Source organism: Terrapene carolina, unplaced genomic scaffold (assembly GCF_002925995.2).
Source record: "Terrapene carolina triunguis isolate 2854851 unplaced genomic scaffold, T_m_triunguis-2.0 Scaffold120, whole genome shotgun sequence".
NCBI classification, from domain to species: Eukaryota; Metazoa; Chordata; order Testudines; family Emydidae; genus Terrapene; species Terrapene triunguis.
The window spans coordinates 2,710,139-2,726,240 of NW_020664471.1; the positions used below are offsets into that span (position 1 = coordinate 2,710,139).

Here is a 16,102-nt window from a genome sequence, read left to right on the forward strand (position 1 = left end):
ATTAATGTATTGTACATAGTATAGTTTCTTATATGTTGGAGACAAAATATTCCTTATGAAAATATAGTCTGTTCCTGTCAGTGGACAGATGCTGTGTAGACATTAAGGTATGGTAAAGATATATCCCATAACTAGGTATTTTCTTGAATTTTAGAGCTTGAGTTGAAGGGACCACTAACCTCAAGCCCTTTTAAACAAAGTTTCCGTTTATGGAATTTCCCATCTTTTTAATACAACAAATGTAGGAGAGATGTTTTGTTTATATTTTTAAGGGGGGCAAGGCCAAAGGGTGATAAGGATGCCCCGACTTTTGCTCAACTGGGCAGAAAAAGTGTTCCTCATGTATGTCTACACAGCCTGGGCCAACAGACCTGGACTAGCAGGGCTCACGCTAGAGCTCTAAAAATAGCTGCGTATACAGTGCTTTGAAGTAATGACTTGGGGTAGCCCAAGTCTGTCGACCAGGGCTGGGAAGCTCACTTCCGTAGGCTGTGCAGATATACCCATAATCAGAGGTACAAAGCTTTAACAAGGCTGGAGAGATCTCAGAACTGGAGCTCCAAATTCCTCTCTCCTGGGAATGCTAGTCACTGCTCCCCAATTGAGCCAAAGTTATGGTATACACCTTCTCCTCAGAGTTTCCCAACTGTAGACCACAGGGAAGGACCTTTTTCCCTGTGGATAGTTTGTGGCTTCAGTCCCACCAGAAACAAAAGCCCCAAGAGGTGGCAATTTTGACTAGGGGCAGCCTCACTTTCACATGGCAAGCGAGCACTTAAGTATACTGGACTACAGGTGAAGTACATTCCCAGTTTTCTGGGGGATGGAAGGGTCAGGAAAAGCTCTCCATCAAAATATTATTCAGCCTTGTGAAAGGTGCACTGAGCTGGGAGCCAGAAGACCATGAGTTCAAATCTCATCTATTCCATTCACTTCAAAGACCTTATTATTGAGCAACATCTCACATCCCTATACTATGAGGGGGCAAAATATCATCCATACCTTTCACATATGAAATAACTGAAAGGTTGCACAAGGTCATCTCTAGCAGAGCTGGGATAGACACCTGGGTGAGAGTCTCTCCCCAGCTCTTGCCACTTTAGGCTGCTTCCCTGCCTTCTTGCCCAGCATAAAGAGCCTCTAAAAAGATCCAGTTCCATCCAGGAAATATTCATCTTGATGCAGGGACTGAAGAAGACAGCTGCAGGCCATCTTCCAAAGACCCCCTTCAAAGTCCTTGCATAGGGGCATGCCAGGGATAATATGGCTGTGTGTGGGAGGAGTACATCAGAAGTGGGGCTGAAACATGTAGCACTGCAGAGATTCAGGGCAGCACTACTGCCCATGGGCAGCCAAAGACAGGCTATTATAACTTAGATGCGACCCCCTCTTGGCTTTAAAGCCACCTTAGTGCCTCTTCCTCCTGGCCTGTTGATTCTGTGCAGCATCTCTCAATTCCTGTCTTTAATATACACAGCCTCATTGATTCTGCCCCTCAAAAAGCATTTGCCAAATCTATGTGCTTTGCTATGCTATCAGTAACCATGGTTCTAACCACAAGACTATGCACCTCTCAGAATTAGAAACAGAACCCAGCATTCCTTACTCCCAGTCCCCGCGCTACTCTAACCAGAAGACCATTATCCCCTCCCAGGTTGGAACAGAATCCAAGAATCCTGATTCCTAGCATTATATTACTGTCTAGCAAATAACCAACCCACTGGTTAAGTGCCACTTCTCCTTTTCGGGACATCTCTTCAACAAATAAAGTAGTGGCCACCTTTACTGAGGCCATGAGTAATTTCATACCCAATAGGTAGCTTCAGTCCTACTGTAAATTATGGAAAATGGTGGCCATTTTTAGCAGTGGAAAATTGTGAATGTGATGGGAAAGACAAGAAAGTACAATGGTTAGAACTTTGCTTAATTACAATCTATTTGTATTAATGCATTCAAGGAATGCTGGCAATAACTGTTAACTGTATAGAAAGTGTGAATGATGATAAAACCACCATTTGTTAGCAAAACGGATATGAAGAAAAGTCAAACACTAAAAATGTTTTAAAGTCCCATTTAATTTTAACTCAAAGTAAAAGATTTAGTTTGAAATACTTCTGAAAATTCAGTCTTTACTCAGACTCTGAGCTTGAAGTTTGGGGAAGATACAATGTATTTTTCATGCAAATCAAAAAATGAATCTTCCCAAATTAAAAAAATGGAACCCAATCTTAATTTAGAAGTGATACCACTCCTCTGTAAAAAGGTATCTAGCTCATCAATCTTCAGTCTCAACAGGGTAATTTATTACGTGGTCATTTCTCACTTTAAGTGTAGTATATATGAAAGCTTCTAATCAATACGCTAAAACAATTATTGTTAATGATTCCTTCATTGGCATATAAATTTATCTGACTCGACATGAATGAAGATGAAAGAAATGGTAGGATACAAAGGATCAAATAGATCAAAGCAATAAAACCAGGTAACTCTTTCACACTAAAATGCAAAAACTGTCAAGAATTGTTAAGTAGCAAATTAGGAAGGGCCATGCTCGTCTTAAAGTGCAGAAAATCTGTTTCTTCTGATTCATCAAGCCCAAATGTGCCATTGACTGAAATTTCATCTACTGAATGGGAAAGATAGAATATTGATGAGTTTGATGATCCTGCAAGTAAGATTTTTTTCACAGTCATCACCGTTATCAAAATGTAGCTAGAATGATCATTTAAGTCCCTGTTCAAGGTTTTCCAGCAACTTTTCAACATCAGCTTTGTTTAGGAACAGTATTTTTGTCCTTGACACGCAAAAAACTGACGAAGAATAATGAGAGATTTGGCTGTTTTTATGGCATAAAGGCTCAAACCTGAACTCGTTAAGATAGTCATAACCATTTATGTCAACATAATCACCTTCAATCAGGGCCGGCTCCAGGCACCAGCCAACCAAGCATGTGCTTGGGGCGGCACCTGGTAAGGGGCGGCCAATCTTGGGGTAGCGGGGGGCAGCGGCGGGGGATGTTCAGTGGCACAGCGCTCCGCGGGGGAGGGGTTCAGCAGCGCGGCGCTCTGCGGAGGGTGTTTGGTGGTGCTCCGTGTGGGGGGGTTTCAGCAGCGCGGCGCTCCGCGGGGGTGTTTGGCAGCGTGGCGCTCAGGAATGTTTGGCGGCGGTGCGCTCGGCGGTGGGGCGGGGGGTTCGGCAGCGCGGTGCTCCGCGAGGGTTTCAGCGGCGCTCCGTGCGGGGGGGGGGGGTTGGGAGTGGGGGGCTCCCCGGGGGGGGGGGTTCGGCAGGGGGGCAGGGGGGGGGGGCTGTTCGGCGGCGTGGCACTCGGCGGGGGGGGGGTTCGGTGGCGCTCCGCGGGGGCTGTTCAGCGGCCCGGTGCTCCGCGCGGGGGGGTTCAGCAGGGGACGGGGGCTGTTCAGCGGCGCTCGGCGGGGGGGTTTCGGCGGCGCAGCACTCAGTGGGGGGGGGGTGGGGGGGGGGGGGGCTGGGGGGCGGGTGTTATGGCGGGCGGCGCTTTTTTTTGCTGCTTGGGGAGGCAAAAAAGTTAGAGCCGGCCCTGCCTTCAATGGAGTACAAATAAGACATTTAAAGAGAGGCGGAAATACTTCGCCCTAGATACACTCCTCCAGATAGATTTCAACTTACTAGTGAAGAAAGAAAATTATGGAAAGAGCTAAAAGAATCAACACTGACATTAGATGGTTGGTTGAAAATGAGAAGTCACTCAATAATTACTACAAACATCTAGTCAAGGAAATGTATTCTTGTTTAATACTATTGATTCTACATATGAAAATAAAAAACAGAATACTGTGTCCAAATTGCTGAAAATCTCATCCAGAAAAAAGTTAAACAAAGAGGTCTTCACCAATTTTCAGAAAATTAAAATAAATTGAAAAAGATGAGAGCTGAAATCATGCTGAAGCAACATACTGATATTCAACACACTACTTGATGCTTGTTGAGAATAAAGTATCAACTAACACAGTTCAAAAGCATTAGTGTAAAAACCACCATCACTCTCCTGGTTGACTGGATGAAACTGGAGGACTGATGTCCCAACTTCTCAATTAAATTGAGTAGAACTGAGGAAAACTGTCTATACAGCCAACTACCATATGTATGCTGAAATTTGCACTTAGCACAAGGAGGACAAAACATATTTTATACAAGAAACTCTAGAAAGCCACTAAATCTATTTTTTAAAATGAAGAATTGACAGGGACTTCATAGATGTGAGGGAGAGACCTCAATATTGATGCAAAATTATATTAATAAAACTACTTTTTTTGTTAGGTTATCATAAGTTTGTCTGCGTCTTTACTGAATATTAAGATACAGCTACAAATGTATTATAGCCAGAATGCTTGGAAATACAAAAATATCTGTGGTATATTTAAGTTAATTATGTTATAAAAATTTCAGGCTGGCTAAAGAAATTGCGAGAGGTTTCTGCTTTCTGTCTCCCAAGAACAAGCAAATCGCCTCAGAAGATTATCGTACCTTAATCATAAAACCATGAGTGTTATACAAACTAAGAAAAGCTGCATTTTAAACACTGCTTTGCTTTAACTTTTATACTATTTTCTTTTGTTCAATGTTTAAAGTATATATTGGTTATTGAAATTTATGCTTTTTACAAAATATCTGAGACATTTTATTGCTATGCCAGATAGACTGTAACTCTAAGGACCTTGGGTAAAGAGACAAATACCTGGCTGCATATTCAAAAGCTGGAGGTAGCACCTAAGCCAACCCCAATGGCAGGAAGCCAATGAAAAGATGACGGCAACCAACTTTGAATCTAAACAAGCCTGAAAAAGATGTGTCTGCCTAACTTCACGGAAACAAAAAGGAAAAATATTTAAAAAGCCTCAGAAGTGAGCACCCCCACATACACATACAAACCCTGTGCTACCCTACTTAAACAGCAAGCATTCATCAATTTATCTGTTCCATCTCTATAATCAAGCTGCCACAAAACCTAAGGAAAACCAGAGAAGACTCAAGGGGGAAAAAAAAAAACAAGGATAGCTTCCCCAAGTTTCAACATGGATTGGTGAAAGAAAGTTAACTAAGACACTGCCAAGAGATTAGATTTAAAACTCTTGTAATGATTTTATTGGGATATGAAAATGCTGTTATAAATTAAAACATTAATAGTTGCTCCTGTTAATCATCAAATGGTTAGACCATATACACCTGGAGAGGAGTCAAGGGCTTAACATTAGAAATAAAGGAAAAGAGGGATTTAATTGAATCTAAGATTCTTAATATTGGTCAATTGCCCTGTCTCAAGACAACTCTTTAAATGGCTTCTGCTCTAAATCACTGATTTGAACACCTCCTTCAGTTTCATAGGCAGTAGCGTAGCTAGTAGGGTGCAGGGGAAGCAGCCGCTTCCCCTCAGCACATTTCCCAAAAGCGGCGCCTGCTGGGCCGGCGCTGGGGGCAGCACGGCCGGAGGAGCCATGGGGGGGGCGGCAGGCGCGGCCGGAGGAGCCAGGGGGCCGGCTCCTCGGCCATCGCGCCCCACGCGGCCCCAACATCGCCGCAGGCGCAGCCACCTCCTGCGGCGGCTCAGGGCTCGGCAGCCAAGCGCTCCCCGCCCTGAGCCGGAGCCAGAGCCGGAGCTGGGATCCGCCCGCAGCACGGGGCCGGGATCGGCCGGGGACAGGCGGCGGCGCAGGACAGAAGGTGAGCGGCGGGGATCCGGTGCCTTGCACTGCGGGGTCCCCTCCGGGCAAGGGGCTCCCCGGGGCCGGGCCCACAGGGCAGAGGCGCAGGCCGCGCTGTCTGGACAGGGGGCCCTGGCGCGGCGCAGGAGCCTAGAGCCCGGGGTGGGGGGGACGGGACCCCACGGGTGGGGCCGGGCATCGCAGCCCAGCGGGGGACACCTGCAGAGCGGGCTGGCCAGGAAAGACTCTCCCAGGACCACGGGGGGACGGGGGTATCCGCACCCCCGGGAAGCCCGCAGGAGTCCTGAGCCGGGCCCCGGGGTTAATCTGGGGGGGGGGAGAACGGGAGGAGCCAAGGGGGGGGTGTGGCCAGAGGAGGGGCCAAGGGGGGAGGCGCCTTTTTTATGTTTGCTCCCCCTACACTTAGACCCTGGCTATGCCACTGTTCATAGGATTGAGTTAAGATTGCTTACTTTGCTCACCTATAAACTAGCTGATTATTAATAACTAGACAAGTTCTATCTACCCTTAAATTAATTATTATGTTCATACAGAAACAGCTTCTAAGTATCTAGTAAGATACTAAGACTGGGTTCATAATAATTTTGGAAAACAATATACTTTGGTTTTAACTTATCAAATGAAGAGCATCCCCAGCCGTGGTCCACTCTCAAAGGTATTATATCTGTAAAAGCTCTCTATAGACAGAGGAGATTGTAATGGAAGTAGCCAATTTATCATTTGCATTTTATCATTTGTGTTGTATTAAAATTTTCTTTTACTTTCTTCAATAATAAAATATCCATGGTTAATAATTCTGATTTTCTTGGTTTTAATCCTGGTGTCCCCTAAGGTATGTAAAAAAAACCCTTTCAGTAAAATAGTGGGAGTCAGATTCCATGAGTCAGAATGATTGATACAGGTTATTCATTAGCCTATCTTTTGATTTTGGGTTTCCCTGATTTGCCAGTAAGAGAAAAGAGCTGGTCTACCACTCCTTGTTTCTCTAGATTAAATTTTTCAGTAATTTTTAAAATAAAATTACTCTGTTTCCAACAATTTTAAATTATCCCTTTCTACCCCACCCAGATTACAGGCTGGTGACACTATTGCTGAAATGCTGTTAGAAATTTGGCTTGATCTAACTAATAAAAGAACTGGAACCACACAAGAACAAAATCAAAACATGATTCAGAGAAGCTATGGAACCTTTCCATTATTTAGCCAACATGACTGATCCCAAATATAAAGATCACATGTTGAATCCAGCATAAGAAGAGGTAGCTGAAACATGGCTGATGGAATATAATCATCTCTCTTGTCATTTTAAATTGAAAATCTAGATTTCTACCACAAATCTGTGTTTGTATTCACAGTTCTGACTACATCATAAAGTAGAAAATTGTCCAAATAAAGTCACAGGAGACAGGACAGTTGAATTTTATCAATTTTTAAAATCTCTTCATTCCTATCCTGTAAACTCTGCATCATATGATCAAGTTTTAGTTCATTCAGATAGATTTAGTTGAAACTTTATAATAGACTTGATGTTGAAAAAAGAAAGTCAGGAAACGTCACTCTTCATGTTGTATGCACAACCTTAGTTCTGTGTGTATGCATTACAATAGCCTTTAGTTATATGGCCAAAAGCTATTGCTCAAAGTACAATCTATCATACAATTTCTTCTACATCCTTGGTTATACATGTCATAATGAACTAATATATCTTTCCTGACAGACTTTTTATATGATAAATTTTCTTCTCTCTGAGGGATGTATTTTAATAATTTAAGTTCTATCTTACAAACCATCACCTACAATATATAACTTCACTTCACTTGTGGACCATATGAATGCATGGACTGGGAATGGCAGACAGTCAAGGAAATACCATTATACAAAAACTACAGTAAGCCATACTTACACAACATATAATACATATTAAATCTAACACAAACAACAATAGTGAAAATCTTCAGGTTTCTGTAGGCCTCCAAAGCTTACTTCAGACCAAACCACTTCATCCCCTTAACTGCACAAGGAAGACTTTGATGCTGGATTTAAAAGAAAAAAAAAAAAAAAAAACAAAAAAAAAAAAAAAAAATTAAAAACAAAAAAAAAAAAAAAAAAAAAAAAAAAAAAAGGTACAGATGCAAAATATCCAATACACAAGTAAGTAAATCTAGAGTTTGCATTTTAAATATCTCAGAGCAATGTGCCCTCCTGCAAACTTCATATACAACACAAAAGCCCTCCCAAACATTTATATGAAAAAAATATTGAAGGTGTAAAGAAGCTAAGCATTCCTCTGGTATCCCTTTTATGGATTTAGGGAAAAAACAGTGCAAAATGTGCATGCAAAGCATGACATTTTCAAGGGGTAATAAATCCATCAAATAAAAAAAAAGAGTTTACAAGAACTCACAAAAGGCATTTATTTTTACAGAGAATTACTCAAATGCCAATTTCAGTGTTTTTCAACCATTTTGGCTACAAAGCTGTGAAAAACATGACAAGATTTTCTTTTATTATGGGAAAGCATAATTGATTTATTCTTTTAGTAAAATCAGCTGAACTGTTTTTGCTCAAATAAAAAACAAAACCCCTTTGGGGCTGAAAATAAGCCTGGAAAATTTCAGCCTATGAAGGTGAAAGATTCAGAAAGTAAAAAAAGCAACTGACAAGGGGCTTGGTATTGAACTCATTAGTTAACCTTAGCAACAGAAGTCTTTGCCTCTACTGCTAACAGTATATATTTAAAAATTATTACTGCTTATTAATTTAAGGATCCACACTTTCTTCTTCTGTCTTCATTTCATCTTATCAATGGTTGACTTAAAATAAAATTGCAGTTTCAATGTACACCTCTACCCCGATGTAACACTGTCCTCGGGAGCCAAAAAAATCTTACCACATTAAAGGTGAAACCATGTTATATCGAACTTGCTTTGATCCATCGGAGTGCACAGCCCCGCTCCCCCGGAGCGCTGCTTTACTGCGTTATATTCGAATTAGTGTTATATCAGGTCGCGTTATATCTGGGTAGAGGTGTAGTTTTTTTGGCTATCACTATATTGTTCACCATTTGCTGGTATTTGTTTGATATTTTTATAAACTTGGTAATCTACTACACAATTCAGTTCTTCCTCTTCCAACCCTTGAATGCAACAGTAGCTTATTGTGTCAACTGCTTTCTAATGTATGAAAGCCTCTGCTTCCCATAGAATCCTAAACATTAGGGTCAGAAGAGACTACTTGAATAACCCAATTAATCTCTTGCATATTGCAGAACTATTCTCTATATCATTCCCCTTAGGTTTCAGCTACACTATGGTTTTTCTGAAAATCTCTTTTTGTGGCACTCATGTTGTTGTATTCATGCAGCTCTGTAACTGGTATCACTAATACAGAATGGCTCCTAACCTTTTTTAGCACCTTGTCATCCAACCCTGCAGGGTGGTAACGTGGGCATCTGATCTATGTTAGTACTCCAACTATTGCTAGCACCAGTGGAGCTAAAACCAATTCCACAGCAATGATGGGAGATTTGAAGAAAAACCACAGTGTAGGAAAGGGCCAGTATATGTAGTCTAACCTGTTCTTAAGTATTGACAAATATGGAAATTCAACCATCTCCCATGGTAAGCTAGATCCCTGACAGACTGCTCCTTACTGGTAATAACATTTTCTTAATGCCCAGCCTAAACTTTTCCTTCCTTACCTTCAGGACATTTGTCCTCGTCCTGCCATCATCAGTAATTGATTTATTCCTTCCTTAATTTATACTGTTACACTGAAGCCATACATGAAACTGTAAAGTGTAACCTGTCCAAGCCTTCTTTTAGAGTAAGCATATTTACCTCTAAGCACTTCCTCATATGCCCTTGAACCAAATTTGTTGTTCTTACTCTAGTTTTACATTTATCCTTCCTAGTTTATGGGGAGCATAACTGGACACAATAATCCAAGTATAGTCTCATCAAAGCTATGCAAAGAAGCACTATTATCCATCTGGCTCCTTATGTCATCAAAGAAAAATACTATTATTTGGTTAGTATTTTGTAACAGCACTGCACTGCAAGCTCAGATTGAGTTTGCTATTTCTCTACTTGATTCACTATCTACTGTCCTACAAAAGGTGTTTTTTAAACTTACTGGTTTCCAACCAATCATCCCCCAATTTGAATCTGTGCTATTTACTTCCTTTTCATGTTGCATAGTATACCTTCATAATTATTAATATTAAACGATCTCCACTCCTCCCAGCAAAACCTGCAAGAGTGAGTATAAATTCAAGAACTCAATGAGTTTGAACTCATTTCTAACTGCATTCTCACCTTGAAGAAATCAGGTGTACAACTTTAGAGAGTGAACAAGAAGGGAAGCCCAGAAACGTGGCAGAAGTAGAGGATTTACAGAGCTATCCAAATGCATCATCTCAGATCATAAAGCATCCATTCTGTCCCTGTACTTTTCCCTCCATCCTTCATGTAGCATGGCTAAAGAGATGTTATCATTGGCTTCTCAACTGGGTCCTGTTTCACCAAAGCTCTTTAGCAAATGTCTGAGCTTAGCCCTTTCTCCAAGGGGGAAGGGAGTGCAGGTGTGACAGTGAAATTAATGCTGCTACAGTATAAGCAACATTAACTTATACTGTGTGAATATGAAAGAAGCATTGCTACAAAGAACAACTCCTCAGTGGCACTCTCTCTCCCCTCCCATCCCAGCACACTGCCTGAAATCCCACAGAGCCCCAAATCCCAGGGAGCTGTGGGAAAGCAGCCCCAATAGAGTAACAGAGTGGAGTTAGTATGACGCATTCCTTTCAACGGCTACTTTTGGTGACTTACTGCTCCATTTCACTTTTCCCTCTTAGGGAGCACACTCTTCCAATCTCTCAGTCACTTTTCCATTTGATACTATCATTGATTGTGTTTGCCACTCCTCCAATTTTTGTGTTGTCTGAAATTTTTATTAGTTGAAACTTTACCTTCTATTATTAGGGGAAATATTAAACAATGTGCTTCCTGTATCTACCCCTCCAATGTATCTTACACTTGACACTGTGCATTACTTGTTTTGTCTGAGGAGGGAGAAACATACCACAGGTAAGGCTGTCAAAGTAATTCTTTAGTCCCATTTCAGCCTGCACTTTTCCTAGTTGTCCTCTACTGTTTCCTGGTACTTCTGGAGTTGCTCAAGCCAAACCCAAACTATGTACCTGATATTAAAAAAAATGTTAATGTATTTTTTAAAAATTACTATCCCCACAATGACTGGAATTTCAGCTTCATATTGACTTTAAATGATTTATTATTTTATAACAATGTTTATTTTGAGAAATCATCTCAGCAAGTTTTATAATGGTAGCTACTAGCAGAAAATGTGGCTACCCGAACTTCACCTCATGAAGTAATACTTCGTTTTTAAAGCTTTGTCAGTAACCAAGGCATTACCACACTGCACAAATGTAGCTATAAATAATTTCACTGATCAAAATAAATTGCATTTGCTTTCTTCCCTACAACTATTAATATAAAGAGCTTTACATGAGGAAAACAACTTAGGTTTTTCAGTTAGCACTGATGTAAACTGGTGTATGTTAACATGACTGACATATTGAAAAGGATACCTAAAATTCTTTTAAATACACCAAAAGTACTTCTTTACTAGAGCTAATAAATACTATTTTGAAGCTGATATTTTAATTGTGTAGATTTCAAATGTAACTATAATTACTTTGTTTCAAATGTTTAAAAAAAAACTTTGATATTTATTCTAAATGCTGAATTTTTTTACCTTGCAGATTCCCTGTAGTTACAAATAGTAATAATATTGACCTAGTACATGGTGTTTTTTAAAAACACTATAATACTTTCTATGAACATATTTTATGTCTAATCATGTGCGTGAAAATGTCTTGGACACAGTTATTTCTGTATCTTAGTGCTGTAAGATGGAAGTCCTGCTGCTAGCCGGACTTGCAGTAGGGAAGACAAAAGCAGTAGCATGTACCAAGGCTAACTAATACAAAAACATCAATTTGATTAGTTGACTAGTAAAGGGGTTTGTCAGACACTAAAGCCAAAGCCAAGGTGCTAACAAGCAGACCAAAGAAGAAAACCAAACTTGGGAGGAGAAGGGATTATATATACATATCAGTAAAACTGAAAAAAAAACAAAAACAGTTATAATTTATTAACAGAATGGATGCTACACTGTTGCTACAGCCTATAGTAATGAAATTCATTTCAACTCCTGTCTTGACCAAGAGAATTAAATCAATACTTAGCTGCTCAATTTCATAATGGGATTTGCGTCAGATTTTCAGAAGAGCTCAGCTCCCTTTTAGGCCACTTTATTTAAGTGTCCAAGTGGAAACTGAGCTCTTTTGAAACACTGGCCCCCACTGCAGGTAGTGAGCACTTTTGAAAGTCTGAATCTTTTTTGTTTTTTAACATTTTTAGTAGTAGTCTTCTTCTTCTTCCTACCACTCATCTTTCAAAAATAGATTTCAAATATAGAATTCAAAGGGTGATAAAAAATATCTTCAGACCCAATAAGCTCTCATGCATTTGGAGGAGATTCTCCATTTTAGGGATAAAAGTTAAGGCACTGTTTTAAAGGACACTGTCAACTTGATTTTTTTTAGTGACTAATTTAAAAGATTCCAATTAATGATAGCACATCCTTTATATTATATAGTAAGTCCTGGTTTCTTTCTTCCCCCCCCCCCCCCTCAAAAAAAAAAGATATCTGAGAAGGGATTTTTGCTCCACTGCTATTTAAAGGGGGCTTTTCAGCATGGGAGAAGCTGAACAATTCAGGTTCCTATCTTGCAAGCTACTCCATGCGGGTAAACCCCTGCATGCACACAGCACCTCCTTGACTCTGTGTGGGCACTGGAATCTGCTTTCAAAAAGCAACTTCCACTGCTATAGGAAGCCAAGCCCCTACCCTGTGATAGTGAAACTGACTAAAATGCTGGCAAATGTACAAAATAACCAAACTAATAAATAGTTTTGGAATTTATTTTTTAAATTATAGCTTCTTTCAGCTACAGTAAGGGGAAAAAATTCTGACAAACGTTTTTAAATTGACAGTGTACCTTTACAGTCTTTTTCACTGGAAATTAGAGTTTAGGGGTTTGTGAGTTTATTACATTTATGATTTTTCTCAAGATTGAATGAGGTTTCAAAACAAACTGTCGATTCAGAAGTGGCACCCCTTTCTAAACAGATGGTCATCTTCCAACAGTACCAACAAGTGTCTATCATCCCTTGTCCTCCCAAGTGCCCACTAGACCCTCACTCCTTTAAAAAAAAAAAAAAAAAGTGATGAGTGTAAAGAACCTGGAGCAGACCCAGACAGCCCTGCAAGTCTCACTCCCTGGGCAGCAGGGAGACTCCACCCTTTGGGGAATGAGTTTTAAAGCACCTGATGAAGTCTCTCCAGGTAGGAAGATGCGGGGGTTATGCTGCCTGGGTTTCGATGCGATCCACAATCTCTGTGACTGAAACCTGAGCCTCTCATTCCAATGGGCTTGAAAACAGCGGCAGCCCCCCACAGGCTGCGTCCCGGGTTGCGCCTGGCAGCATCTCCCGCTCTGCGCGGACACCAGCCAAACCCCACTGCCGCCCCGCCCCGGCCCCCTGCCCCGCCGCAGCCCGAGCAGCCTCGCACCACGGTGGGGGGCGCTCAGAACCAGGGCTAGTCTCCGCCTTCTCACAGCCAGCAACCAGCGACAGGGGAGCGTGCAGCGAGGGGAGGCTTCACCCCGCCCCAGGCGGAGACCTCGGCAACACCCGCCCGGGGCAGCTGCCTGGCACCCCCGGGGATTATGTATTTACCTACTCAGAGACTCCTCGGCGCAGACACAACAGGGTGGGGAGAGGCCCGGGACGGAACAGCACCCCCCCTTCCCCCGCGTCCCCACCCACCTCTGGGGTAGCTGCCCTGCTGCAGCCACAGACCCCTGGCACCACAGGCTGCAGCCAGCCCAGCCGCTCAGCCGGCCACCCGGGTACCACCGCGACCGCTTTGCCAGGGATTATTTACCTGAGTGGGGAGTCAGCCCCTCCCCCCGCTGTTCCCCAGCCCAGGGGAGCCCCCTACTCCCCACGCCCGCTGTCCGGTGGGAGGGGGATGCTCAGGAGGAGGGGAGCCCGTTATTGGCCTACTTACCATCAATCGCCATGATCTTCCAGGTGGGCCGTACCAAGTGCAGCGCACGCAGGAGACACACCGACAGGCAGAGGCTGGAAGAAAGAAGCAACGGGGGGAGGGGGGCCTAAAAGGGGAGGGAGAATGGCGCGTGCCAGGGCAGTGGAGCTGCGCGTGACTCCGCCTCCTTTCCCCGGGCCACAGGCGCGCCCAGATTCGAAAGAGCGGCAGTTGGGTCGACACCGTCCCGAGGCCAACGGCCGTCGCCGCCCTGGTTCGCGACTGCCGCTGTCAGAGGCCGCCTGCGTCCCATCCTGCTGCTGCGCTAAGCCTTGCGCTCTTCCACCCCCTGCTCTGCCCTGGCTGCCTGCCAGGGCCTCATCCTGAGCCCAGGGAAGTCAACGGGGTTTGTGCCTGTGACTCCAAAGGAAGCAGGATTTGGCCCTGTTAGGGGGGGTACAATGGTCGTTTCTGCTGCGCAGCCAAGGACTCGGGGCCCAAATCCTGAACACGCTACAGCGTGATGGGAATTTTGCCTTAGCGTTCAGTAGGATCACGATTTGGTCCATTTAAAATTTGGCATAAAGTGCATATATATTCTTCCCCAACTACCAAAGACAGTTACTTGATTTTTTTTTCCAGCAAAGGCAGAATTTTTCCCCATCCAAAATAGGCAGAATTTTGAAATTTTGCTCATCTGGTATCAATAGCTGATCATAGAATATCAGGGTTGGAAGGGACCTTAGGAGGTCATTTAGTCCAACCCCCTGCTCAAAGCAGGACCAATCCCCAATCCTTGACATTTTAAAAACATTACAGTTATTGTTAAAAATGGTATATTTTCAAATGGAAACCCATACAATTGTCCAGGTTTTTGAAGTTTTATTTGTTTAAAACACTATGCATATAGAAAACAAAAAGACTTAAAATTTAAATAAATTCCCAATTTTACATACACCACAGTAACTTTAAGCATGTGAGCACATGAGCTTTATGCACTAGGTAAAGATGTGTCTGAGATCACTGACTGCCACTGCACATTGAGCAGATGTTTTTAGAGAACTATCCACAGTGACTCCAATATCTCTTTCTTGAGTGGTAACAGCTAATTTAGACCCCATCATTTTGTATGTATAGTTGGGGATTGTGTTTTCCAATGTACATTACTTTGCATTTACCTGCATTGAATTTCATCTGCCATTTTGTTTCCCAGTCACCCAGTTTTGTGAAATCCCTTTGTAACTTTGCACTCCTCACTATCTTGAGTAATTTTGTATCATCTGCAAACTTTGCCACTTCACTGTTTACCCCCTTTTCAGCAGACGGAGTATTGAGAGCAAAAAGAGATACAGTCTCCCTGCTCTCCATTCCTGTGCCCAGCACTACAGCTGGTAGCAGCCAGAAGGAGTAACTGCAGGCAAAGTCCTGTTCAGCTCCTACAGCCCAAGGCCAGAGTATATTCAGTTGCTATGTAGGGATGACACATGCATAGTCCGATTGATGTGTATGAAGGGATGGACCATGCTCATTGCAGATGGATGTTCAGAGACTGTACCTGACGAAATCTGAGTCTCTGAGCATGTGAGAACTGAGATGTTTAGTGGTTTATAACTTGGGCAAATTTTCACAGGGGCACTAAAAGGCACACCTCTGGCACAAGTACATCCCAGTCAAATTTCAAGTCCCTGCTCTAAATCATGGAGTCACTAGATCTTTGCAGCTAAACCATTGTAAGAATTTTTTTAAACGAAGGCAAAACAACATAATTTCCCCTAACATCACTCTCTGAAACAGCTGAACCATGTTAGCTTAAATTTTTTTTAAAAAGCCTGAGGCAGACACCCAAAATGTAAAATTTCAACTCAAATGATTTACGTTTAGCCAAGTTATCAGCAACTGTAAACAGTGTCTTATACTTTTATTATAGGTGTCACCATCTGAACTGTCTATAATATTTACCTCAATTCTCCTAATCACAGACACAACAGGAGATGTAAGGAAAAATTCTTAACTCCTCATCCATTCACCGTCCTATATCAACCCTCAGGTAGCTTTCCATATATCTATCAATGTTAACTTATTTCCTCTCTAAATTTATTTTTGTGCCTTTTTAAAAACTGGAAAAAACAAACACACACAATAACAAAAAAACAGATAATTTTGACTAATGGTTATCACCAAATAATGCTACATACACTTTCTTCCTGAATATTTCCTGTTTTAATCACACCACACTGTCTCCATGCCTTCTTTCATTTGAA

The 16,102-nt window shown here is 42.2% G+C and overlaps 1 protein-coding gene across 1 annotated transcript in view; it reads right to left on the reverse strand.

Moving 5' to 3' along the window:
- SYT14 (synaptotagmin 14) overlaps positions 1–13,941 on the reverse strand; it is a 180,706-nt gene extending 166,765 nt beyond the window's left edge. The window contains exon 1 of the mRNA XM_026652572.2: positions 13,863–13,941. Coding sequence (XP_026508357.1) covers positions 13,863–13,875 — 13 coding nt within the window. The 5' untranslated portion in view covers positions 13,876–13,941. The remainder of the gene's footprint in view (positions 1–13,862) is intronic.
- Between the last annotated feature and the right edge of the window lie 2,161 nt (positions 13,942–16,102).